General features: G+C 40.1%; 1 protein-coding gene across 2 annotated transcripts in view; it reads left to right on the forward strand.

Annotated features, from left to right (window-relative positions):
* Positions 1 to 614: 614 nt before the first annotated feature.
* The window catches only part of myo1ea (myosin IEa), a 48,287-nt gene continuing 23,778 nt past the window's right edge, over positions 615 to 25,123 (forward strand). For both annotated transcript variants that reach the window (XM_063475807.1, XM_063475815.2), the window contains exons 1-6: positions 615 to 916; positions 15,505 to 15,648; positions 16,562 to 16,651; positions 19,494 to 19,588; positions 23,574 to 23,661; positions 24,725 to 24,814. In XM_063475807.1, the coding sequence (XP_063331877.1) occupies positions 914 to 916; positions 15,505 to 15,648; positions 16,562 to 16,651; positions 19,494 to 19,588; positions 23,574 to 23,661; positions 24,725 to 24,814 (510 nt within the window). In that variant the 5' untranslated portion in view covers positions 615 to 913. The remainder of the gene's footprint in view (positions 917 to 15,504; positions 15,649 to 16,561; positions 16,652 to 19,493; positions 19,589 to 23,573; positions 23,662 to 24,724; positions 24,815 to 25,123) is intronic.

Genomic DNA, 25,123 nt, shown 5'->3' on the forward strand with positions numbered 1-25,123 from the left:
AACCTAACCACAACCTAATTGTAACCCTGACCCTAAAACCACATTTTGAGCCTCAAAAAGGCCTTCAAACTTGTGAGGACCGGTGTCTGTGTACTCACAAGTGACTGTTGTAGAAGTATAGTAGAATGCAGATTTCGGTCCTCACAAAGATAGCTAGACAGGAACACACACACACACACACACACACACACAAGACCCTGTTGCATCTATGCAGGATATAAAATGTTTAGAATAAGGTCTCTACTAGCTGCAGACTTGTAGAAATGATCGTGAAATAATTTATTTTAACATTCAGTGAGTACTTTAATCTGAAAGCATGACCTTTACCCTGTATGAGTTTTCCTTTGCCACTTTTCCTAAGAGCTAAGACCCCACTGACATTATAACCTACGCCCCTGCGCTGGATCATAGTACCATCTGTCTTGCTGTTGGCTCTCTCTTTGAAGACAGCTCATGTTTATTAGTCGTCCTCTTATGTTTGAGTCTGTTGTTAGGGAACGACAAACTTGCGCATGCCCAGTTGCCCTCCCTCCAGGAGCTAATGAATATTTAACAACACTCGCGCTTTGATTGGACCGAGTTTCCCGTGTTGTGTTTAGAGTCGGGCTGTTTGGGCACTGCTCCTCTGTAAATTGACCATCCGGCTCCTTGTCTGAGGACTGCTGTGCTTCTGTCAGTGGAGGACTCACATCTGACTGTACAATAATGGACGGAGGGCACCGCTAAGGAGCCGCATCCATGCTGTCTGGAGTTTACCGGGAATAACTTGTGTATATTTTGGATCTGGTCGCTTGGCTTTAGGTTAAACAAGTCAGACCTTGTTTTAAACAGCGTGAACTTCCCCGAGGTTCGCTCAGATACTGGATCGCAGGGAATACGACATCGAAGACTGCGACTGTTGTGAGGACAGAGGATGGTAAGCGGTGTTTACACTGGCTGAGATAGTAGGGCACTATTTGTTTAATATAGTCATCATAATCCAAATATTTGCCACGGAGCGGCGGTTCCTTCTTCTAGTCTGCTTATAAAAGTTGTCTCGGGTGTTAAACGTGTTTATTTTAAATATTAATTGAAAATTTTCTTAAGTAATATTAACGAAATTCTAACTGATAACTCACATATCCATAAATATAGCTCACAGATTGCTTCACTGGAGGCTTTTAACAGTAAAAAGTATTAAACCACACTCGCTGCTTTATTAATCTTTGATCCCTGACGAGTGTTATTGTAACATATCCTACGATAAGAAGCGGCAACCTTGGCTGTTTCAGGCAGACTTATAGTTTTTACTGCCTGTGGTGAAAGTAGTCAGAAAGCACTGATAAATTAGGTTCAGTCTCTTTTGTTAGAAAACCGGTTAGCCTTGGAGGACAATGTGTCAGGTGGAGTGGAGTGTGTACTGTGTGCACCTTACTGTGTATCGGTGCATCTCAGAGAGACAGGTTTTTCCTGGTTTCTGAATGCCATGCCGGCAGCAAACACACCTAAAGAGAAGTTATGGGAGATATTGTATGTTTTGCATGATTTTATTTTGGAAACAGTTCCTCAAGGCTGTCCACTTAATAAAACAGCTGATACAGACTTTTAGCACATTTCCACTTAACGATATGGCTGCATCATTGATGTTGGAGACATGATGTTTATCTGAAGGGGGGGGGGGGGGGGGGGGTGCAATATTTTTTTTGTGGCTTGTATATAGAAATATCCTGTAAGGCAACTGAAAAACGTACCCACCATTCAAGTTAGGAACCTCTTCCACATGTCTGTTCAGTACCTCAGACTGTAAACGTGCGTTGTCCATTTAAAACAGGTAGACCTGAAAGCTGTTTGCATTCTTCGATTCCTAGGTGATGCATTAAAACCTGTCGGTTTGGTTGAGTTAATATCCAGTCAGCACAACATATGTAATCCTGCAGCATTTAACTCAGCTTTCGTAGACTTGTTGACACTCACACACTCTTGCTAAAGCTTTTTACAAGAGGTTAAGAAGAGTATCAGCTCATGCAGAGAAAATAGTCTGTCACTGTATCTGTCTAGAATAACAGACACCAGCATCGCTCAGTGGTTCCTTCTCTGCCAGATGCTGAATAGCAAGTCGGCATGAGAGCAGCTGGTTTGCATTAGTCTCTCCAGCAGGGAGGTGCATACTTCATCTCAGTGCTGGTGCTCCATTTTCAAACCCATCACTGCTGTAGAGATTTGCTCTGGAATTCAAGCCCTGTCCCTGAAAACAGGATGAACACCCATTCTGTGGACCTGGGGAACTCGTTAGTCTTGTCGCTGTGGTTCAGTATGCACACACACTCCTCGATCGGTTCCACACGTCTTTGTTACGGAGCCAAGTTTTCCCCGTTTTGCTGTTTGGCCTGATGGACCCCATGAGTGTTGACTCATTCTACTGTTGCACTTGCTGTAAATCAGTGAGGACGCGAGAAGCTTATAAATTGCTTATAAATGTGTCAAACACATTGTAAACACAAGTTGTCAACTACCAAAAAGTTTTTGAGCTTTCTTCTATTTTGCCCGAGTGTCAAATCTGGTTTTACTTCACTCTGCAACTGCAGATTCTCTTTTTTGAAATTAAGGGTTTTCATTACTGCTACTGTTTATTATTATAAATTATTACAATCAGATGGACTTTTTGTTATCCCTTTCTTTGGATTTGTTGGTCGTGAACACATTCTGTGATAATATGATATTTTATTACATCTTCTCATTTGGACAAAATATCTTTACTAAAGCTAAATTTGAAGTCAACTGAAGATGATTTCCCAGACATGAAATTGCTGGACTTCCTGCACAGAATGTGGCTGGATCACTGGGACCTTGGCTGTTATAATAATCTTTATTTCTTTATTGCAGTATGGATGCTATAAAAATGTTTAGGACACACAACAAAGGCAGGATGAGACTTTTGGTTTTGATTTGGGAAAAAATAAAAAGAGGGACTTCAGTCATCCACACAACAAGAGTGGAGGCTAAGAATCATTTCCACAGAAAAGGTTTGATGAGTGACCTGTCACAAAAGAAGCATATTTTAGTAGTCGTGACTTCATAGTAAGTGATATAGTGATGGGACATTGGGTATTTTTGTAACTATGAAGCATGATTCAGTGGAAGTGGTTAGGTGGGGACAGCTAAGCAGTGTTTTTTTTCTCTCTGTGTTTATTTATTGTGTTCCCTTCACCCGAAATTCCCCAGTAACTGCACAATTTGGCTCTGGCCTTGTTTTTAAAACACTTAAATCTCTGCCTGCTCTGCTGTAGTTCGGCTTCAGTCCTCAGCCACAGTGCTTTCAGTGATGCAGAGAGGATTCAGCTACTTCAGCTGATCGTCAAAGGTTATGCCCCAGAGCGAGCGTTCAGTGGCACAGTTTCTCTGAGATTAATAGTAACTCTTTTCAGTGTGACTTGGAATTAAACAGCTGAAATATTTTTACTGAGTCATCACATATTATCATTGCATTTTTATTAGCTCATGCCAGTGGAGCTTGTCGGTCAGTGTCATTGGGCTGGCCAATCACTTTATACCAGACTGAAATATCAGGAATAATTTGATGACTTTTTAAAAATCTCTCAATTACTTTTAGGTCAAATGTGTCTGATGGATCATACATTTTATAAACAATGATATTCAGCTCTAACTAAAGACTTTTTTATTTAGCAGATGTTAGCATATTAACAAACTGCACCTGCATCGATCAGCATGTTGACAATGTTAACTTGTAGGCCTAAGGATTTAGCTCGCTGCAGCGCTGTGTGCAATAAGCCTCACAGGGCATTTGTCATGAATTCTGAACTTGTAAGTTTAGCTGTTTATTTCAGTTTGAGTTTCAAATGGAAGCAATGGCTTTCTCATTTATCAGTTGTCTTTGGTGTCCAATGGAAAAGCTGTAGTTTATCTGGCTTAGGTCCTTCTTTCCAGCTCAGTAACACAACCAGCCTCTCTTCCATTTTGCAGGTAATCTGTTCATAAAGTAAAGGATAAATTAACTTCCTTATAAATGCTCTTACTGTGTCAGCATTATCCTGTAGGCATGCTTCGTGCTAGATGTTTGTTTATTCTCCTTGTTCTTTTACCCTGAACGAAGCAGTGTCCTATTATACCTGCCTATTTGCATGTATGGCTTACCTCATCGCAAACCAGGAACAAGGTCAGACTCATGCAAGTGCTCTTAGCCTCCCATCATCCCATGCCAGCCAGCACTCAGCCACCGAATCGCCTTTAACTCCACCCTTCATTTGTCTTGATGCTGCTAGCTGTAGGAAATTTGGCTTGTTTGTTACTGTTTAGCCCGATTTGCTCACAATGAAACTGTGCTGGCACAGAAAATGAAAATATATGATGTGTTTTTGTGTTTTTCAAGAAGCTTGGTACTCCCTCTGACACATTAGTTATTGGTAGTGAGTTTGCTTTTGTTGCTGCTGGCTAATAGTTAAGCTAATAACAACAAGGAATACGAACGTGAGTCAAAACCAGACTCAACCTGAAATTTCTGCATTTATTAATCGATTGATTTGAAAAAAAAAGAGAGAAAGAAACCCACACAGTTAATTAAAAGGGGACCTTGTAACCTTCCTTTGGTTTCCTCTCACAGTCCAAAGAAATGCTTGATCGGTAGGTGTGGGTATGTCTTAGCCCTGCAATCGACTGCCGACCCCACCTTTCATCCGCTGTCATAATCTTTCATTCATCTTTGAACAGCTAATAGGAAAAGTGCACTGGATAAGATGGAGCCAGTTCTCTATTTGTGGATTAAGATATATGGGAAAAAATCACACAGCTGTAGACAGTGATCAATGAGGAACAAGAACTTAGTACAAGCTTTTAATACAAGGCTTGTCAGCTTTTCTATAAAAGACATAAACAAACTGACTGGAAACAAAGTCAGAATTAGCTGGTTTGAATTAGCTGTCTTTTCTGGCACATATCCTGTGGCAGGCCTGAGTCACTGTGGAATCACCCACTGACTTAAGTGTCCAAACACTATAGTATTGAACTTGATGATCATTTATAAACGCTAGTTCAGTCAGGGCTGTTATAATCGAAAGAAGCATTTCCGGATGCAGTCATTTACATTTGTTGGAGTTGCTCTGGTCAGAGATGCTCCCGTCCATTAATCACACGAGGAAAAGCAGAAGAACCCCCACCCTGTGCAAAAACAAAAACAAAACATCAATGAGAACAGAAACGGAAGTTGGATACAGCAAGAAACAGTGGGACTGGATTGAAGGTGGGTTGCAAAGTAGCTTGCAAAGCTTTGCCTTAAATTGAAATGGCACAAGAGGAAAAAGTTACTTACTCAGTCCCTCTGGCCCTGCTGCACATCCTTTTCTGTTGTCGTACCCTAAACCAGCGGTCCCCAACCTTTTTTGCGCCACGGACCGGTTTATGCCCGACAATATTTTCACGGACCGGCCTTTAAGGTGTCGCGGATAAATACAACAAAATAAAACTAGTACCGGTACCGAAAAAAAGAAGATTTATTCATAACACACGTGAAAAGACCCAGGAAAACCGAGTTAACGATAAAAAACGATAACAAAATAACGCTGAAAACCGATAAAAACCCTGAAAACCATACATTCCACACCTGAGCCTCAACTCTCGCGGCCTGGTACCAAACGACTCACGGACCGGTACCGGTCCGAGGCCCGGGGGTTGGGGACCGCTGCCCTAAACCAATCAGGTGTCATTTCTCATGAGTCGTGCATCAATCTAACCCCCCCAAACACAACCCAGTCATGGCAATTTTTAGTGTTTTATTTTGAAAAGGCAATTTACTGGGGTCCAGACTTCCTTATACCTTGTTTCAGTCAGCGGCAAAATTTAGTCAAACGCAGCAGGTATTACGAACCACTGCAGTCCAGCGTTCTGTTAATCATAAACTGGGAAGCAGCGCAGTAACTTTCTGAACTAAACAAGCCTGAGTTAAACCTATGAGTCATTAGTTGTCTTCTCCATGAGTTCACTTTTATGGAGTCAGCATCATTAAAATCACATTCATAATTTACATGCATGACACTTACGAAACTGTAGGAGACAAATCGTGTTTAGTTCAGCATGAAAGCACAGGGATGATTAATTTATTTATTTTAAATCTTATTTTTTCCTAATGCAGAGTGGCTTCAAACAGTGCAGCATTTGGGAACCTTTGACTAATTTTAGCCACTCATTTTATTGCAACACTGTATCAAGTACAGTTTTGGGCTGCAGTAAATTAATTAAAATAATGCTTTGTTTTGTTTTGTTTTGTTTTGTTTTGTTTTGTTTTGTTTTGTTTTGTTTTGTTTTGTTTTGTTTTGTTTTGTTTTGTTTTGTTTTGTTTTGTTTTGTGGGTTTTTTCAACTTCAGTTTTCCAGCAGCTGAAGTCTGTTTTAAGTTCAGATTTTTAATAGACACAAAAAGCAGAAGCAGTACCTCTAAAATCCAACTGCTCTGATTCATCTGGAACTGATCTTAGTGACCTTGGCTTTACTAATTTCCTTCTTTCCTGGCAGTCGTTTGATAATGTCAGTTGCAACTGTAGCTTCTTAAAGGATTTTTCTGTTGGATTCATTATTATTATTATTATTATTATTATTATTATTATTATTATTATTATTATTATTATTATTGTTATTATTGTTATTATTGTTATTATTATTATGTAATCAAAAACAAAGCCATTTTTGGCAAATTACTGTAACAAACAACTTTAAGGTTTCTTCCCTCAATGCCAGACTGACTCTTACCTTCTAAGAAGAGGAGACAGCTTTGAATAATTAGTTGGAGCAGAAGGTAACGCAGAAAGCTGGGATGGGTTTTAACATGTATTTTTGTGTGCTCAGTTTAGCTTGACTGTAGTTTGGATTTCACTGATTTGAGGCCGTATTGTGGCACCAGCATGGCTATGAATTGGTTTCCACTGCAGATAGTTTGTTTATGTTTAAATGAAACTGCTTTAAAAAGGAAAACGCAGCACTTAGTGACTTGCCTCTTCAGCAGAGTTCCACCCTGAACCACATTGTCTTTGATGTTGTGTTTTTATTAGCAACCTTATTGCTATTGTCATCCATTTAGGAGACTAATGTTTAAAGTATCCATTCACTCTTGATCATTATACCCTCTTTATATGGGAGGGGCAGCATTCAGCCCAGCCCTGCAGGCATAGCATATTAACGTCATCACAGCCAGTCGGTGCTCATGTTTCCAAATCCTCACAGAAGAATAGATTCCTTTTATTATTCCTTTGTAGAAGCTCAGATCCATAACAACAGTGTGAGAAGTCTAAGCATGGAAACTCAGGGCAGGCTTGTTGGTTGCATTATTTATGATGGTGTCCCAGTTACATCCAAGTGACCGCTGTCATCCTTGAAGTTGTGAAGTGGAAAGATGTCAAGAGAACCCACAGTCTCTGCTCAACAATCTTCTACAGACAAAAACATAGAGCTGCTAATATGTGGAGCAGCTGGTTTCAGCAGGTGTAGGGTGGAAACTGGTGTTTTCCTTTCCTCCTTTCCAGGTGAGGAACATTCAAATCCAGTCTGTGATCCACGACTGTCAGATGGAAAAGCATGTCATTCCCAGTACAATACACCTATATTCACAAGAAGCTGTTCCTACACACTCTGCACAACTCTATTTTTAGTATCCTAATATTTATATTTAGTAGTATTTGTAGTAACAATTTTTAGTTGTGCTATTTTTAGTACATTTCTGATTTACATTTTACTGGAAATACCTGGCTGGACAAAGACGTTAAAGTGGTTTAAAGATCGCTGTCTGCTGCTGGTGTTAAATATGTGAGTCTGGAGGCTATATATTTCTCAGTATGATCAGAAGTCATATTTCCTCTCGGTCTGTATGCAGGTGTTGTGACAGATTGCCTCCTTTCGCCATGTGACTGCATGTTGGTAGCAGTGCTACAATATGCGGTTTTGCAGTGATGCAAGATTGAATTTTACCTTCATAGTTATAAAAACATATTTTTAGGAGGTTAAACTGGTCAGCAAGCATTTCGCTACTGGGATCTAGCACGTCCCCTTTTTTTTTTTTTTTTTTTTTAAGTAGTAATGGTCATGAAAAATGTGAAGGAAGGTGTTTTTTGTTGATCCTGAATTCTGTGAAGTGATGCTCGACAGTGAGCTTGAAAGAAAACTGAAGCCTGTCTGAATCAGCAGCATGGGAAGAATTCGTGCAGGTTGTCCTTGGCAGTCACAGAGCAAAGAATATTGCTGAGCTTGTGGATAACATGCTGAAAGCATATCAGCTAATGCGTGCCAGAATGTCACTGAAGATGCATTTTTTACATTCCCGTCTTGACTTTCTTCCATCATGTCTGGGCGGTGTTTGCGATGATCATGGAGAAAGATTTCATCGAGATATACAAGTGATGGAAAACTGTTATCAGGGAAAATTTCCATACATGATGGGCGACTACTGCTGGTCCAAGCAAAGAGACACGGATGTGCGGTACAAGCCAGCAAGAGCTCAAACATTTTTGACCACTGTCTTCTGGTTAGTTTTCAGAATAAATGTATGAAAGTATTTTGGTGGGAAAAAGCTTTTTTTTAAAAAAGTGTGTAAACATCAGTGATGTGTATCTCAAAAACCTGACGTGCAACTTAAATCTGATCTATTATCTGAAAACTGTGTTTAAATAAAAAAAAAAAGAAAAAGAAAAAAAAGGCTTGTCTGTGTTTCCCAATGCTAACAAAAAACTAATTTGTAGACCAGTTTTATCTTTAATTGCTTTAGTTTAGAGGAAGACCTCCTCTGTGTGTTAAACTGTGAATGAACTCTTTAATCAGACTCCAGCTTTTAACTGTAGTTTTCAGCATTGCTTCTGTGTGTGTGTGTGTGTGTGTGTGTGTGTGTACAGAGCTTACTTAGACCTGAATGAGCATCCCCTCACTGAGAAGCTCAGACTGGGTCACTGCTCCTCTGACTCCACTCTCTTTGCTTCTTCTGCTGAGCTCCTCCTCCATCTCTCATCATTGTTTATCTTTTTCCTCCACCATGGAAAGGCCAGCTATCTTAGTCAGCGGTTTCATCTGCATCTGGCCCAATTACATGCAGTGACTAATCTCACACAAAGTACAAGCGTAAGCAGCAGAGACCAGGTAGGAATTCAGTTTAGAGAGTGGTAACCCCGTAAGCACTGTTTGAAATGTTTTGGATCCCAACAAGCGTTCAAGAGGGGAAAAAAGAAAATCGGTCAAATTCAACCCACTAACATAAATGTGTGTTGGAGCGATTCCCTGACTTGCTTTGGCGTTACTGAGGAGACGGTGATTGTAGCAGCTTAGCTGAAGTAGCACTAGAGGAAAAGAGTGACTAAATATCCTGTGTTTACTTTTTGGTCAGAGCAAGCAATATTCTTTACAGCTCACCTGCAGAGAGATCAGACTTCCTTGAAATCGTTAACAGCAAACAGTGACATGCCTTTTGCTGCAATAGCTACCATATGGCTCTGTTTGGAAGAGCGAAACCAGGGTGATAAAGATGAGAACGAGGACCTGTTTTCCAGACAGCTTTAGTAACTTTATGTAATTTCAGTAAGCAATGAAAAAAAAAAACTTACTTACTTAGGGAAGCTGAAGGCTGGAGGTTAAAGCTCATGTTCACACTGTGCTGAAATGAAGTACTGGCAGGGGCCAACCTTTTAAATCTGTTTGTCCAGCATTATCGTCAATTTGTGTCTTTACGTTGTGTAATTATTTAGGTCTTTGTTCTTGGTTTTATGTCATTTGTCTGATTTACACAACTGACCCGTCCTGATAGTCCTGAAGTAACCATCAGATAGAGTTTGGCGTGTGGGCGCCGAGCTTATCACACCCCCAAATCTAAACTGGGGAGTAATGACTAAACATCTCCCAGGCACTAACAGGTGGAGGTTGGGGTTGTGGAGGGGGCTGAAACCGCAGGCAGCGACTCATCGACACGTCACAGGGAAAGATGGGAAATTTTGCTGCTTAAATAGACAAATAAACAAATTAGGAGGGTGTGTTTGCTGTGCGACGTGAGGAGAGTGGGTCGTGTTACGTGTGCGTGATGCAGTGCGGCTCGAGTTGCCCGGCTGATCTAACTCACAGGCTCCATTTAGTTTTTATGTCATCAACCCAAATATGTGCTGTTGTAAGTTAAGTGCTGCGTGTGTGTAATTTCTTAAAATAGACTTCATGAAATCAGCGCTAGGAACAATATATAAACAAAGCTCTGACTTGGAATGGCAGCACAACTAATCTAATATCTGAGGGCTTATCAGATGTAGGGTCTCGCTTTAAACGGTCTGATCCAGGCCAAAAGTCTTAAGTCATATCAACTAAAATGCTTTCTTGCAGTCTTCTTTAGTACGTGACCAGTATTAGTTTGTCTTGTACCACTGTTCTTAGGATAAATTTAATTACAGCAGCTTTAGCTAATATATCCTTCAGTTTTTCATGATGAAAAACAGGATGTGGTCCTGTATCGAGACCTTTTCTCTGTACTCGTACTGCTAGCGATCAGCTTCACAGAGCATTCCTCAGCCATGTGCTTCTATGAAAGTTGTGTGATTTCTCCAGACTTTTGCTACACAGTGTTTTAAATGGCTTTAGCTGCTTCTTATTTTAGAAGCGAGGAATTCATTCTCATGGTTTTTATCCAGATCTGTCTCAGAGGGCAGAGGAGAAACCTAGTCCTAACACACAGTGAACTCACTGTTTCAGACTCTGATGTGTAAGAAGGGGAAAAATGGCATAGAAGGGAGAAATAAGGGGGAAAGTGCCGCTTATGATACTGAATCAAACCCAGCCATTTCCTGTATCCCGACTCAGAGCTGCTCACACACTTTCCATATATGGTGATGGTATTTGCATGGAGGGAAAGCCTGGGCTTATGGATCAGGAGCGGTGTTGAAATTCCTTTGTAGTAACTTCTGGGAAAAGGTCTGGTTCCGTTTTCAGATTTGACGAGAGAAAAGGAATCCACTGTCTTCTCTGCCCATTAATATTTTTTAGGGGAAGTTGTCACAATATTATATATTATATATATTTGCATTTATATAGATCTTGTCATGTGTGAGCTCCTTCTGTGTATAGCTGTGCTCAGAGGGAAGTCTGCGGTTGCATGGTGATGATGTCGTTAAGGCCACTATAGACTCCACATTATGCCAGATGTCTCCTGTGTGTGTGTGTGTGTATGTCTTACTCCATCACCACAGACCTACGGTAACAGTAGTAAGATTTCCTGTAAACTGAGCCAAAGCGATTTCATACCATAAAACCTGTAAAAGCTAAACCTGAGAAAGTATACTCCATATTATTTACCATAAAAGGTAATTGATTAGACATTAATGGTGCTGTGGCCTCATATTAAATGAAATTAGTTAAGTAATTAGTGCTTTGAGATGGACAACTTTGTTGTGGAACAAATAAAAGGTCATGTATCCACAATTCATGTAATTAGGTCCTGAGTCACAGTTATTTACTGTTACACTGTTCTCTTATTTGTTGTGCTCTTCATCTTAAACCTTATTAACAGGATGGCATCAGAGTGGCTCAGTGGTTAACACCTTTGCCTATTAGCAAGACAGTCCTGGTTTCAAACCCAGGTAACTGTGTGGAGTTCGCATGTTCTCCAAGTTCTTGTGTAGGTTTTCTGTGGGAGCTCCAGTCTGAAATACAGTAAATGTTAAACAGCCTCCTCATTAAAGGTGCTGCACTTAGCAACCTGCAAAAGGGTTTTTTTGTTCGTTTACAGTCTGGTTCATGTGCAGGGACTCAATTTAATAAAACTGTAGTGACTACATGCAACACTACACTAACTGTAGAGAAACATCTGCTACATAACTTTTAAGTGTCTGGATTTAAATGAGTGGAAAAGTGTCAATTAAAAGTATAAAATAAGCGTTTTTGGTTCAAAGTCACGCTCCAGCCAATCATCGCTGTTACAGTCGGCACAGTCAGCTGCTCCGGAGCTGCTCAGCAGCAGAAGAGTGTGATTCTTTCAGGCGTCTCCCTGATGTCTGTACGTGTGCAGCTACTCCCTCAGTCGCTGCTGCAAGTATGAATATTTACTTAGTATGCTTCCCTCATTAGACAAGACCCAAGAATATGTGACTCTTGCCTCCTACGTTTCCAGCTTATTACCTCTCCCTTCTTGAGTCGGCAGACTTTCATTCCACACATAGCAGAGAGAAATTAAAGATATCATGTTCACTTATTTTCTCTTTGCGGTTGAGCCAGCGCTGTCACTTAACATTGGCATTCCTGATGGACAAAAGGTGCTAACCTAAATAAGAATGTCAGCGTGTGCGATGGTAATTTCCTGAAATAAAAAGATCATCCGAGTTCGTCCGTCAACAACAACGAATAACACTTCGTGTCTTTACTAAGGTCTATTAAGGACAAAGGAACCTTGAGATGAACACAATGCATTCAGAAGGATCAGCCTCACTGTTATATGCTGTAATTTTACTGTACACAGTAATACTGCTATTCTCCTATTTATATTGCAATTCTACACCCTTCCGCTGACATTTTTTGTGTGTAAACAACACCTGAAAGGCTGCTCATCCAGAAAATGGAAGATTTTTCCCTTTAGGTGGTTTAGCCAGATATACATTTTAAATATTTCTTTTTGTACAGTTTTGTAATTTACAGATAGAGAAGCAAATTCACTTCACCAAAAGAGGTGTTTTTGCCGCTGAGAGTGACATCATCCTGACACTGTTGACAATGAAAGAAGTCGGCATCTCTCTCAGCCACACCTAAAAGTTGTGAGGCCTGTTAATCCGTATGATGTCGAGAAGTAATCAAACAGCAATTTGCTGCTTCCCACCTAATGGAAAATACCCGCTGAATTAAGCTGAAAAGCCGTAAACATTCCTCACCATCTTCCATGCTATGACTGAGTCTGTAAAGTGGTTTTAATCTCGCTGTTGTAAAGAATAAAGAGACTGTGGAGGATATTAAATGCTTCTGGCTCTCCTCTTCTTTGGACATGGTAATTTAGAGTTAATAAGTGAAAGCACAATGACTTTCCACGGTTAATTTTGTACTGTAGTGTTATGTTGTGGCTTTTTCCCTTTGCTGTTTTTGTTTCTTTTCCTTTTCCTGCTGTAAAAGCAACTTTAGCGCTTGACTTTTATTCACGTCTTGCGTGTACTAGAGTCTCTATGTGCAGGAAAGATTATAGCATTCGGTGGAAATCCAGGCTTACAGTTTTAACGTGTTGTGTAACACTGGAATAAGCAGGACTCCGCGACCTCTAAGATTCAAAGCATAAACCCAAGAAACCAGAATGAAGTTGAGGTTTAAAGTTCAGCCCTGATGCTGGTACAGCAGTTGAGAAAATAATTGGCGGCCTTGCTAAACTTCATCTTTGTCCTTGGAAACCACAGTTGAGCAACAGTTATTGTATTCATAGTTTTGTTGTTGTTGCTTCACTTATTTTTAACAATATGCCACAATAAGACTGCCTTTAATCGAACCTCACTTATCCACGGAAAATATAGACGCATATTATGTACTTAAGACAACAAATTAACCATACACTTCTGACACAAAGTATCATCACTGAAAGAATAAAAGAACTGGGATTAATATGTGTGTCCTTTAGTAAGTGTCTGTTAGCGTGCACTATCTGAAGACTCTCTGAAACCACAGGCTGCATAAAAGACGGTTAAAGCTACTGCAAGATCACCCACTCGTTTTGAATTCTGTATTTTGAGGACTGTTATCAGCATTTTGGCTGCTAATGGCTAGAATGGAGTTCACCGTTATCAGCAAACATGATAAGGATTACTTAGACTGTGCAAATATCTGCAAAATAGTACAAAGATAAAAGACTAACTGCTGAATTTGACTCACCAGAACTGAAGTACAAACTTCTTGAAGGGACTTTATATTATAGCAAAGCATTTGTCAGAGAATACATTACAAAAGGAAATCTCAGACGGCACAAACACGGTCCAGGGGTTTACTTCAGTGTTTCCAATTACAGCTCGGCCACACTAGAATAAAAATATGACACAACTTCTTTGCAGTCAGGAAAAATCAGTGGCTTCCCTCTTAATTACATGAAATTATTGTGCATTCTCTGATGGGCTATGAGTAGTTAGGGTCCTGAAATTGTCCTGAAAACATCCTGAAAGTGATGAAAGTCCTCCACAGTGGCATACCTTCTAAGCCTTTTATTCAATTCAATTCAGTTTTATTTATATAGCCCCAAATATCACAACAACAGCTGTCTCAATGTGCTTTATATTGTAAGGTAAAAACACTACAATAATACAGAGAAAAAAGAGAAAACCCTAACAATCAGACAGTTTGAGCAAAGCACTTTGACAAGAGGAGAAATAAAAAACTGCCTTTTAACAGGAAGAAACCTCCAGCAGGACCAGGATCGGTGGGGCTGCTTTGAGGGGACGAAGAGAAAACGAAGTCATGTGGTCTGGTTTTGTTTGCACCATCCCCCACCAGTTTTGTAGTTGATTACTTTCTAATATTTTCTCATCTCCAGCATCTTTATTTTCCATGACTTTTTGTGTGCTAGATGTCTAACAGCAAGATGAAAGCGACTGGCGGAAAGTAGCCTAAATAATATCTCGCTCCAATGAGTCGAAATTGTGTTCGATTTCTTCCATCGCATGTAGACTCAGTAAAGTCTGGACTTCACTGCTGCTTCCTTTCTATAAGACTAACTTTAAGAGCTGATGTTCACACGGCTGCTTTTTATTTTAGTGATGAGCACCAAAGCTGCATTTGACCAATCAGTGTGTCATGCTATACATCTACACCACATCACGCATAGCTCTAGGAGAAAGTTTCTATTCTACAAGCTAAAAAAGATGATCGGCGTGGTTCTGCCGCCACATTCTAAAATTACCAAAAAAGCTCCCGTGGTCCAAAAGCCCCTAATGATTTCTTTCTCTTGGCAGTATTGTTTAAAGTCTTGCTCTTCTGCTTCCTCTCCCCACATTTCCTCCCTAAAGAGGGAGGAAGTCAAGAGTTAACTTGTGTGTTGACTAATGTTCTGGATGCTGTCCGTGTCTTTGAGTGGTTCTCCATCCAGGAGAAAGAGACTCACCCCTCACAACACATTGTGACCCTCGTCCACAGTAGCCAGACAATACTGACTCATAGCACATGATGAATGACCTCAGTTCTCCGGAGACTCACTCGACTAAAAAGAAAAACAGGGATGTAGAGAGAAGCCAGAGTTTTAGGATGCTGGATAACTGTTTAGAGCATCTTTGGCACTAAGACGTCTTGGGAATCTGACCTCACACTGTTTTCATGTAAACATGTTTCTCAGGTCAGGAAATGTGTGTTATTTATTTTTCGGTGTTTTTTATTTGAGTGATAATGACCGTATTCCACTTTCGTTTGATTGCCTGAGTGGTGTGGTTACGAAGGTTATGAGTGTGCTGAAAAGTAGCAGTGTGTCTGCGCATCCGTGACGTCAGACTCTATACATGATCTCATTCTGTCTTTTTCAGTGACCTAACAGTTAGACATTGTGTGTTTTTTGTTTCAGGGGAGCCGGGGGCACTACCGGTACCACTGGCAGAGCCACAATGTCAAACACAGTGGCGTGGATGACATGGTGCTGCTCAGCAAGATCAATGAGGACGCCATCGTGGACAACCTCAAGAAGAGATACATGGATGACTACATCTTTGTATCCTTTGCTCACGCTCACAGTTCACACCCCAGTGAGGAATAGTGGAGCCCTTCTCTTTCCTGCTATACCCAGAATAGCTAAATGGTCATTCGCTGTGACATATTAGCAATGAGTAATAGGTCAGTGTTGGAAGGTGAGCGGGGAGGAAAGGGCGTCTTTGTATCTCTAACTCCTACTCTTTCACCAGACCTTTCACTGTGGTGCAGAATTTGTAAGGGGGTGGTGGTGGTGAGAGCTTAGCTGCTATCTTTTAAACAGCTGTATTTGATTGTGTTACGGATTTAAAATGATCTTCTTGAGAGCTATCATTTTCATACACTACATCACACAAATGCTGGGTTTAAGTTTAAAGTGCAGCTGTGGCCACACACACACGCGCGTATTCACGACGTGAAACGAGATGAATGAATGAGTGTCTTGAAAGGCCGCTCCAAATGGCTCATTACATAAACATAAACCTCACTGTCGCTCGGCCAGTGCTCGGCATTACCAAGTTTACCAAATGCAGGCAGTTTCAGGTTTGACAGCTCTGAGTCTCTCCTTTGATTATGCTCAGTAAATATCTGTAACTGTGAGGTCTCCCTGCCAAGGCTGTGGGTCACTATGGGCCACCCACAATAGCTGCTTTATTTGCCTTGAGCTGCATTTTGGCTTCAAGGCATAAAACCTCACAGTGTTACATGGTCGGCCTATTCTCTGTCATTTGTAAGCACTGCATACTTATTTAGGCTCAGGCCTGATCGCCAAATACGCCACACTGCTGCACTGTTGCCATCTCTGTTGACGTCATGGCAATCAGAGATTAAGTGCTTTCTTTTCGACACAGTTTTCTCTTTGTGAGAGGTGATTGTAATTTGGTACCACTGGTTTGCTCCCACTCTTTAATCTCTTTAACTCACAATCTCACCAGACGTACATCGGTCCCGTGCTCATATCTGTCAACCCCTTCAAGCAGATGCCATATTTTGGGGATAAAGAAATTGAGATGTATCAAGGCGCAGTAAGTAGATCCAGCATCATCTTAAGGAAATAAACTTTTTCTGGGTCTCTGATGTTATTGAAGTGTCAGGCCGGTTTAGGCTGGTAACGGTCTGAAAGACAAAGGTTCTAAATGCACTGGGTTAGATGCTGTGAAAACTTTCCAGCGAGCAGATGCTGCTGTCACAAACTTGACTCAACCGCTGGAGCAGCTTGGCAGCACCATCACAGAACATCCTGTTCGAGTCTGCCTCCTCTCTTTTGGCCAGCCCATTGACAGTGAACTCGAATTCTTGAGCCAGGAACACACTGAAAAGCTTTAAAAATTCTAACAGACTGTGAAAGCATCACACATGCCAAATTCAGATCACATTTGCACACAAGTGCACGGGGTTTATATTTGCACGGTTAGCCAGCTCAAATTATCGGGGGAAAGTTCATATTTGTTCATAAGTTGTTTGAAATAATCACAAAAAGGGACCAAGTGCAACTGTCTTGGCAAAAGGTCGCTATTTTGTTCTAGCATCACAGACAAAAATGACATCAGTGTGTAATTGTATTATAGTGATTTTTTTTAATGGTTTTTGCGGGTTTTATAGGTCAGCCTGTCTCTGATTACATAATAACTTTATTACGCATAAAAGTTTGTTTAAAACTTCACTAGGTTTCCTTAACCGTCAGGGCACTGTAGTTCTCAGCAGATGTTACTATACCACGAGTTAATGGTGAATTAACTGTTTAATACTTTTTATAAAAGTATAAAATGAGTAAGCCTACCCCTGAGCAGTGGTGTCCAAACTTTTTTATCTGACATCCCTTCAGCTCAATATTAAAGTATTTATGTCCTAATTTTTGCTACTACTCTTTTTTTTTTTATTAGATCCATTCATTTCATGATATTTTGACCCGGTTCAGCTGTTTATTGCACTAAAAACAGTTATGGAGCCATGACTTTGGTGGAATTCCACCGATTTAAAATAAAATTTCAATATATTTTGTTTAAAATGAGGTCTTAATTTTAGTAACATTATTTCCCCGCCTTATGTTGTAAAATCACTGTACCTTTAAGGTCGCCAACTGTATTACTGTGCGGACCATGAATTGTACTTTTATAGCCATGCTAGTAACTTCCTCTTTAACTGCTAACTACACTATTAGTGTAATTTATTATTAACGTTCCAGGTAGATTTTGCATCTTTTTTTTTTTTCTGATATTTTTGCCAAAACTTTAATCATTTATTATTATTCTCAGCTAGCAGCTCTACTTTACTGTTCATATCTTTAGCATACAGTTGGAAGAGTTTTGACTGTTTGACTGCGAGCTAAAATTTTACTTAAACAAGTCATGACTGTATAATTTTATACAGGCTATTTCAACTGTCTCCATATTTTATTTATTTGTATATTTTTATACATATTTTTTATTTATTTATTGCTTATTTAATATGATTAAAGAAATTAAGAATTTTAACTGTCTGGCCCATCCTTTTTTCTTTTCTTTTTTTTTTAAAGTATAAAATTTAGCCAAACTATTAGCGTTGTTAGGTATATTTTGTGAGCTTTTGCAACTATATATTTACTAATAATCTTATGTGTCTGTTTAAATCATTTGTCTTTGAATTTTCTGCACATGTTTCTTTAGAATAGTTGAGCTAATTTGGAGTATTTGTAGCTGTGGTGGAGAACCACTGATCTACTGAACATGTACAACAACACGATACTGTGTGCATTTTGTCAGAATTTACACTTCCCATTTTTAAAATTGAAAGAATATATCACCCAGTCATACTGAATCCAACATAATGTTTATTTCGTGAATAACTGCCCCTGTCAGGGTTCAGAAAGGCTTTGCAGCTGGGTCCTGTGGGGGGGCATGGCTTGGCACAGGCAGGAAAGAGGGGAATAGAAATTTGAAGGGTTGGCTTTTCAGTTGTTGTGCAGAGGAAGGCGACCATTAAAGTTGGAGTTCTAATGTCAATTGTGTGATTATTGCACTCACAACAGCAGGGTTTTTTTTTTTTTAACTGTGTGATGAACAAGTCATTAGCCATTAGCACGTACTCTCATATATGGTCTTAGCACTCCTTGGTGGACAGCACAGCATGCACTACATTGTCTAGTGTGTATTTGGGAGTTTTGTCCGTGTTTTTGTCTGAGTGTGTGGCTGGCTCTGAAGTGCACTGGGATGGAAACTGGGAGTTTCTCTGATGAACCTGATCCATAAGGGATGATGATGTTGTTCTGTTTGTCCGTCTGTTTCTCGCTAGTTGGCGTCTGACCTTCTTTACTATGCGTCTGTGCTGATTTGATGAAAGCCCAACTGGGATAATCACATGTATTAAAAGTGTTTTTTTACATATGTGTGTTCCTTTTCTTTCCCTTATTACTTAGAGGGAACGTTTTCTGCCCGGTGTTGCAGGGTCCTGATTACTCCAAGTTTGTGGTGGGAGTCAAGGAGTAGGTACTGGTCTGTGTGTGGGGGCTTCTGGTAAACTTCAATGCTGAGTTTTCCATTTTCCCCAATGTGCACAGCACAGTCCAAAATGGCAAACTGTTGTCCTTTGGGTCTTCCCTGGTAAACTTTATGTTTCTGTCCTCTGAGTTGATGTGAGCAGTGAAGGCTTCTACTTCTCAGCTTTTGATTTTGAACCAGATGTCACCTACGTATCTGTACCAGTGGCTAGGTGCTGTCCCTTTGAAAGAACTAAGAGCTTTACTTTCCACTTCCTCCATGTAAAGGTTGGCTACAATGGGTGACACTGGGGAGCCCATGGCATCCATGTTTTTGCCTATAGAAACCCTTGTTGTATTTAAATGTATATTCACTTGTCTAACCACTAATTTAATCTTTTATCCTCTCTCAGGCTCAGTATGAGAATCCTCCTCACATCTACGCTCTGGCAGATAACATGTACAGAAACATGATGATAGACCGTGAGAACCAGTGTGTCATCATTAGGTAAGACTTTGAAATTCCAGCCATTCTTTCTTTGCCTTCTTTAGTTATCATTAGTTAACGGCATGTGACAAGGAAATTATTTTCAGAACCAGAAAAGCTGCATTTTTATTTAAATTATCCATTCAAAATAGAACCTGATAAACTGTACTGTACATTGGGGACCGATCTCAGTGCTTTTAAAAAAACTGTGGATTTGCTTTAATCCAGAATAATTAAAAAGATCATAAATCAACCAAAACATGACCTTATTAAGGTACTATAGTTGCCCAGTTTATTGGTTTCAATTGACATTTTTGTAACTTTCACCGCTTTTTATTAGCGTGTCAAATGTCCAGGATGTGACAAAGTGAGACAAAAGCTGGAGACGATAATCTATGCAATGTGATCTGTGAGATCACAACACTGAACTGCTCTGCAGGTCATGATAATAGACGGGCGAGAGGACAGACCGAACAGGTCTGACCACATCATTCAGTAGAGCTGACTCAGTGTTTGTGTGGTGTTTTTCCATCATACTGTTTTCAGCTTCAGTGAATTACAGATTAAAGAGAAAATAAAATGTGCCAGTCCTCAAATAGGAAAACAATGAATATTTTACAGCTTGATCTGGCTGCTAAATCCTCAGGATGTGAGATGGAAACAAAGCAGCCGCTATAGCAGCTATTTTTGAAAAACTTCCTGTTTTTAAAAAAAGAAAAGAGGACACCTGCATGGTTCCCTCACTCCCTAGATTTAGAGGATTTTAGATGCTTTCGCAGCCTGTTTGAGTTTCCCGATGAATATTTCTGACCTATAAAGCTGAGAAAAATGTGGTGTCATTAGGGGTTTTTTATGCTATGGTTCACTCATCTGAGCAGCGTGGTTACTATAGTGCTTACCTCATGATGAATGACCCCTGCTTCAGCACTTTCGGCTGTTGTTTGGACAGCCAGCAGTTGCTCGTTCAGTTTTCCACATAAAGGCACCGAGGTGGATTTTGTGATTGACTAAATCAGCAAACAAAAGCATGGAAGTGGTTTTATGATGAACCAGGTCTCAGCAAACAAAGGCTGCTGTGAACTGCTAACCATGCAGCGTGGTCAGCACCCACCTGTGTTAGCAGTTTTTAAAAAAAATATTATATTAAGAAAATGTATGAATCAGAAATGAGGTTAATGCAGAAAAAGAGCGGTTGAGCATTTCTTTTATTTCTCTGATATTGTAACAGCATTTGAATATGGGACGATTTGGATTTAACAAAGTGTTTATTTCTCTTTTATGATACTTTTTTTTTTGTTTTTTATATCGAGGACCAGTTCCTTTACATCTACTCTAAATACAGATATACAGATATTTCAGAAATACACGATTTCTCAATTTCTAGGCAGTTTTGCTTGATTTTGTTCTTTGAAGCCGTCTTAAATTTCAGTCACATGATGAGTGAACAACAGCTTCTTAAACCCAGTCTGAGAGAAAGCAGGCTTATTCATTGCTTGGCTGGCTTTTTACCAGGAATCTTCTCTTTCTTTTTTTTTATGATTGTGCATGGGATCCTTTCCACGCATGATTGTGCCTTTCTTTTCATCGGTGTCAACAGAGCAGGTTGCTGTTATAATTAGATCAGTTTGAGAAGGACAATGTGTGGTGAGAGATTGTCAGGATCATTTTAATGCTTAAAATATGCACGTAGTCATTGGGTGTGGCCTGCACCATGAAAATGCATTTATTTTAGGCTTTTAGATATTTGTATGTGGAGATGCATGAAAATGAATGTCCTCATGTGATCATGCAAAGTCTCAGGTAGTTAAATTCTAGCGGTATATTTCCTGCACTTTCTTACAAAGAACATAGTGTAATAGGCAAAACTTTAGGGTAGCCTATACAACAAAGAAAAAGACATGCTAATTAAAATGTAAAATTTTAAAAATTTGCTTAATTTCACCAAATATCTTAAAGTAGAGGTCAGCGACTGAAACAGGGGTCCTGTGAGCTATGACTTGAAGAGAACGTGGGTCTTAAAGTAGCAACGGTCCCTCTGCCCTCCTACTTCTCCTTAGTATCAGTAACTAAAAGAGATGTTTAGTATGCAGGCAAAAGTCATAGGAGGTGATGTATATAAACAATGTAAAAACATACAAAAAAAAACAATGCACTGACATTATCACAGGAAAATCTTGTCAAACAGACTGTACATGTGGCTCAGCGAGTTCTGTGGGAATGCAGCGAACACCTTGTTGGATTCAAAACTGCCAAAACTAGAACTGTTGACTGAACATCCTTCACATAGCTCAAGTCAGTAATAATTTATGAAAGATAATGCTTAACGCTCCCTCCCTCTGTATTACATTGTGTAACTCATGTCCTTGTTTGGTTAATAAATCACTGCAGAAGTTAGAAATGTCTTCAGCATTCAAACGCCACAACAATGAGACCTGCCCCTTTGGGGGTTTAAATGGGCCTCAAAGTCCCACTGCAGCTTGTGCTGGAAATACCTCTTTAGAGGGTCGATTGCAGGAGGAGAAACTATGCTCTCAGATGCATATAACTAAACTATCAGTTTCCTACTTGATTCCAAACTGCACAGCGAGGAAGTCCAGGCAAAACCTTAGGATCTGGTACAGGCTGGGAGGTGTATATAGTAGGATGTGTGCAGCTATACTGAGACTGTGTAATAGAGCAGCTCCCATGACTTCCTCTGGCAGTCTCAAACAGTCTGCAGCTGTGTTTCTCACAGCAGCTGTACCATCCTGACTCTACTTTAAGGCACAGAAAGAAAAAACAGACCCAGCCATCATCCACTGCCAAACCACATAGGTCAAAATAAGTATGACCCCGGCGCAGTGAAAGGCAAGGAGAGGAAAAAGACAAGTGTAGGCTGAGGGAAAAGATACGAAGGAACGCTATGTAAACAAAACGGGATAAATGTCGTTATTACTGCAGCGTTCATCCGCCTGCACGTGCAAGAGCCACTGATGGTGGGTCGGGTTCATGCAGTAAATGTAGCTGTCTAGCTGACTGCTTATTTAAGAGATTCAGTTTTACTTTCTGAGGTGGAAATTTGCACGAAACGTGTCACACACACATAAACATATTCTCAACCAATTTTGATCTGGATTTTTGTCTTAATGAAGAGTTTGTGCAATTCAAATGACAAGAGTTTAAACAGTTACACCTTATTTTTAGACCCTTTATTCACTTTAACATAGAGTAAGATATGTTGCAAGTCCCTTTAATTTAAGTAGGTTTACATTTGGGACAAAAGTACTGTGTCCATATGCTTTTTACCCCTCAGCTTTGGGTACTATGTGTTTAAATCTGGGTAAATTTGCTACATAGGGATTTTTTTTTCTATATTGATTTAAATGTACTCCAAATGAAAGCTGAGGACTGAACTTGCAATCTGGAATCTTTTATTCCAGGTTGATGGCGCTAAAATAGAAACTCTAAAGGATAAAAATGTTGTAACTGTCCAAATACCTGCTGTCTGGACAAAGTTTACCATGTTTAGTAGTCCAAATTATCCTGTTTATTGTAGTGTGTCCAACCAAAACAAACACATGTAAACAAACCATGTACCAGATTCTGTTTTCAAATATGGATGTAAAATATGTGTTTATTCTTAGAGAAGAGACAAAAGTCTGCACTGGGACGTATGCAGGAAACTATTTAATGCACAGACGTTTCTGGCTGAGCTGTTCCTAAGCAGGCTTATTGTTAAATATCAGATCACATGTAGGTGGGGGTATGACATAAGCTTTAGACTGATAAGCCACCAGAACAAACGGGAACAAGGAAAATTCATTTAAAACCCATAATAGGTGAACAAAAATCAAAACCAAAAAACAGTTTTGGGGCAGGTGTTTTTTAGTCACTGAGTGAATAAAAACTGTGGATGTGTGAGACAGAAAAGGACGTCTCAGTGAGGGTGTGCCGCAGGCTATCAGGTGTATCTGAGTTTGGCTTGTGTTTGAGAAAGCATGTGATGAAGTCTTTATCTGCTTTTCAGCGGCGAAAGTGGAGCAGGGAAGACTGTGGCAGCCAAATATATCATGGGCTACATCTCCAGAGTGTCAGGCGGTGGACCTAGAGTGCAGGTGAGAGAAGATGCCTTTTGTCCTTCTCGGCAGTTTGTAAATGAGGAATGCATATTTGAAATGCTTAAGTGCACATGTGAACGATAACTAAGTTAAACCAGAATGATTTGTGATACTAACTGCACACGTGTGCAGTCAAACCACCTGCTGCTGTCTCATTCCTGCATTGTCTTTCACGCTTTGCTCCAGTCTTTGTCTTGTCATCCTCATCCTTTGTATCCTATTGTGAGCCCATCAGCAGACTCTTATGCACGCAGCCCCCTCGTGCCATCTGGCACCCCCCAGCCCCCCTCAAATAAAAAAAGAAAAACAAAAAAACAGCAGATGTCCAGTTTCTAAGCTCGATAAAGATCTCAAGTTTGATGAGGAAATTCCTGCACCGTGATGGCAGTGGGAGTTTTATAATTAATCCACTCAGAGCTGCTTCCACCAAGAAAACAATCAGAAATCATTTTCGGGCTTTAAATTTAACGATAGACTGCTTACACTAAATCAACTAAGACAGCTTTATTATATAACTATGATACTGTTAACTGTACTTCATGCCTCAAGATAATATCACTGTGTCAGTTCAGCTGTTTTAGCAACATACATTTCTCAAAGCTTCTACATATCTAATAGTACTTGTTAATATTCAGATTTTTGGACATCTGGAGATCATGCTGGAATAAAACATCAGTGCAAGAAGAACTTCAGCGTAGTTAAAAGGCTAAACTCATATAAGAATGTGTGTCAGCGAAGGATGTTTTTCTTTAGTACAGGACTGATAAAAGAACATTTCCAAGAAATACCACTCGGCCTCTGTGAACAATACTGGAAGTGGGGAATATCTCTGTCTGCTGTACTGATTTAAAGCTCATGTGTTTCTGACACACACATGGCTCATAGGGAGGATAATGCCCTCCAGATTTTGTGTGTCTGTCTGTAGATGTGCATGTGTGCGCCATGCTGCTATCTTAGTGGAAACTTTCAGAGAGTCGGGGTGTGAAGTGTGTGGTTTCTCTACCTGCTGCCTCATCTGTTTGTGATGTAGCATCAGCTCACTGAATCTGTCTCCTCGCAGCACGTCAAAGACATCATCCTGCAGTCCAACCCGCTGCTAGAGGCCTTCGGCAACGCCAAAACTTTGAGGAACAACAACTCCAGCAGATTTGTAAGGCTGCTTCTCTCCCCCCCTTTAACATACAGTGTAATCAAATTTAAAGTGAAATTCCCACTCGTAGTCACAGACAGGGACGCAGCTGCCGTGGAACAAGCTGAGTCCTCAACTTTTTTTCGTGGCATACCTTTGAGACCTTTGAGATTTACAGTAACAGCTTGCCTTCTGTTTTCTGTTTTATTTCATGAGGCATCAAACCTCGTGTGTGTCCCGGTTAACCAGAAGTGCTGCGACGACGCACTGCACAGAAAGACACACAAGCAGAAGCGCTGAGGCTTACTAAGAAACTTAACCAATGAAAAA

Source organism: Pelmatolapia mariae, linkage group LG1 (assembly GCF_036321145.2).
Source record: "Pelmatolapia mariae isolate MD_Pm_ZW linkage group LG1, Pm_UMD_F_2, whole genome shotgun sequence".
NCBI lineage: Eukaryota > Metazoa > Chordata > Actinopteri > Cichliformes > Cichlidae > Pelmatolapia > Pelmatolapia mariae.